The following is a 1,385-nucleotide window of genomic DNA, read 5'->3' on the forward strand; positions in this document are numbered from 1 at the left end:
GCCCCGCCGGTGGAGGAGCAGCCCAAGAATGTCGACCCCCTGGTCTTGGAGCTGGTGAACACCAAAATCGTGGAGCGGGGGCCGCCCGTGCAGTGGACGGACATCGCTGGGCAGGTCTCTGTGAAGGCCACCATCGAGGAGGAGCTGGTGTGGCCCATCCTGCGTCCCGGTGCCTACACTGGGGTGAGCCGGCCGCCCCGAACCATCCTGCTGTTTGGTCCCCGCGGCACGGGGAAGACCCTGCTGAGCCGGTGCATCTCCACCCAGCTGGGCTCCACCTTGCTGAAGCTCAGTGGGACAACCCTGCTCTCCACCTGGAAAGCCGAAGCCGAGAAGATCCTGCAGACCGTCTTCTTCGTGGCCAGCTGCCGGCAGCCCGCGGTGGTGCTCATCACCGAGGCCGAGTCCTTGCTGGTGGCCCGGGCTGGCGAGGATGGCAGCCAGGTGAGCAACCTCAAGTCCCAGCTCCTCTCCTACCTGGACAACGTGGCTACCTCATCCGAGCAGAACGTGGTCATCATCGGGACCACCTCCCGGCCTGGCAGCATGGACGAAGCTTCCCACCGGCGCTTCGCCAAGCGGTTCTATATCTCCCCGCCGGACAGCATCGCCCGGCGGCAGATCCTCCATCACGCCCTGGCTCAGCAGAGCTCCTGCCTGAGCGAGCGGGAGATGGCCTCCCTGGTGCAGCACACGGAGAGCTTCTCGGGCAGTGAGCTGGTCCAGCTCTGCCAGCACGCCGGGGCCACCACGCTGCACGGTTTGCCGGGCCAGATCCAGCCCACCTCCTACCAGGACTTTGAGAAGGCGTTCTGCAAGGTCCACCCCGCCGCCTCCCAGAAGGAGCTGGACTTGTTCCTGGAGTGGGATAAAATGTACGGCACCAGGCACTGACGGCGCGGCATCGGGGGGCCGGGGGCGCGGGGACGGACCCTTCGCCCCAGCCCGAGACTCCGGGGACGGTTTTGGGACTTGGCTGACGAACGCAGGGTTTGGAGGGGCTGGGCTGGGGTCTGCGGGGGCTCCGGTTCTCCCCCAGAGCCGCGCCGGGGCCAGACCCCTTCCTCCCAAAGTGCAGGAGACCCCCGGAGAGCCCCAGCGGCAGCACGACATACCTCTTCTTTACTATTTTGGACTCGGCCGGGCTTTTCCTCTCCTTGGTTTGTCGGAAGCCGTTGCCCACTGAACTCAGGATAACCTATTTATTATTTTCCCGTCCATCCGTCCCCGGACCAGCGATGCAGCGAGCGGGGCCGGAGGCGCCTCGGGATCCGGCTTTCCGGCGTCGGATGCACGAGCTCCCCCGTCGATCCAGAGGCTCGATTATCTTTTTTTTTTTGATTGCTTTTATTGTTCCTAACAGAAATACCTCGGGCATCTTTTGA

At 64.3% G+C, this 1,385-nt stretch overlaps 1 protein-coding gene across 1 annotated transcript in view; it reads left to right on the forward strand.

Annotated features, from left to right (window-relative positions):
- Positions 1 to 894, forward strand: part of FIGNL2 (fidgetin-like 2) — a 37,788-nt gene extending 36,894 nt beyond the window's left edge. The window contains exon 6 of the mRNA XM_009319890.1: positions 3 to 894. Within this exon, the coding sequence (XP_009318165.1) occupies positions 3 to 894 (892 nt within the window). The remainder of the gene's footprint in view (positions 1 to 2) is intronic.
- The last annotated feature ends 491 nt before the right edge of the window (positions 895 to 1,385 follow it).

Source organism: Pygoscelis adeliae, unplaced genomic scaffold (assembly GCF_000699105.1).
Source record: "Pygoscelis adeliae isolate BGI_AS28 unplaced genomic scaffold, ASM69910v1 Scaffold243, whole genome shotgun sequence".
NCBI classification, from domain to species: domain Eukaryota; kingdom Metazoa; phylum Chordata; class Aves; order Sphenisciformes; family Spheniscidae; genus Pygoscelis; species Pygoscelis adeliae.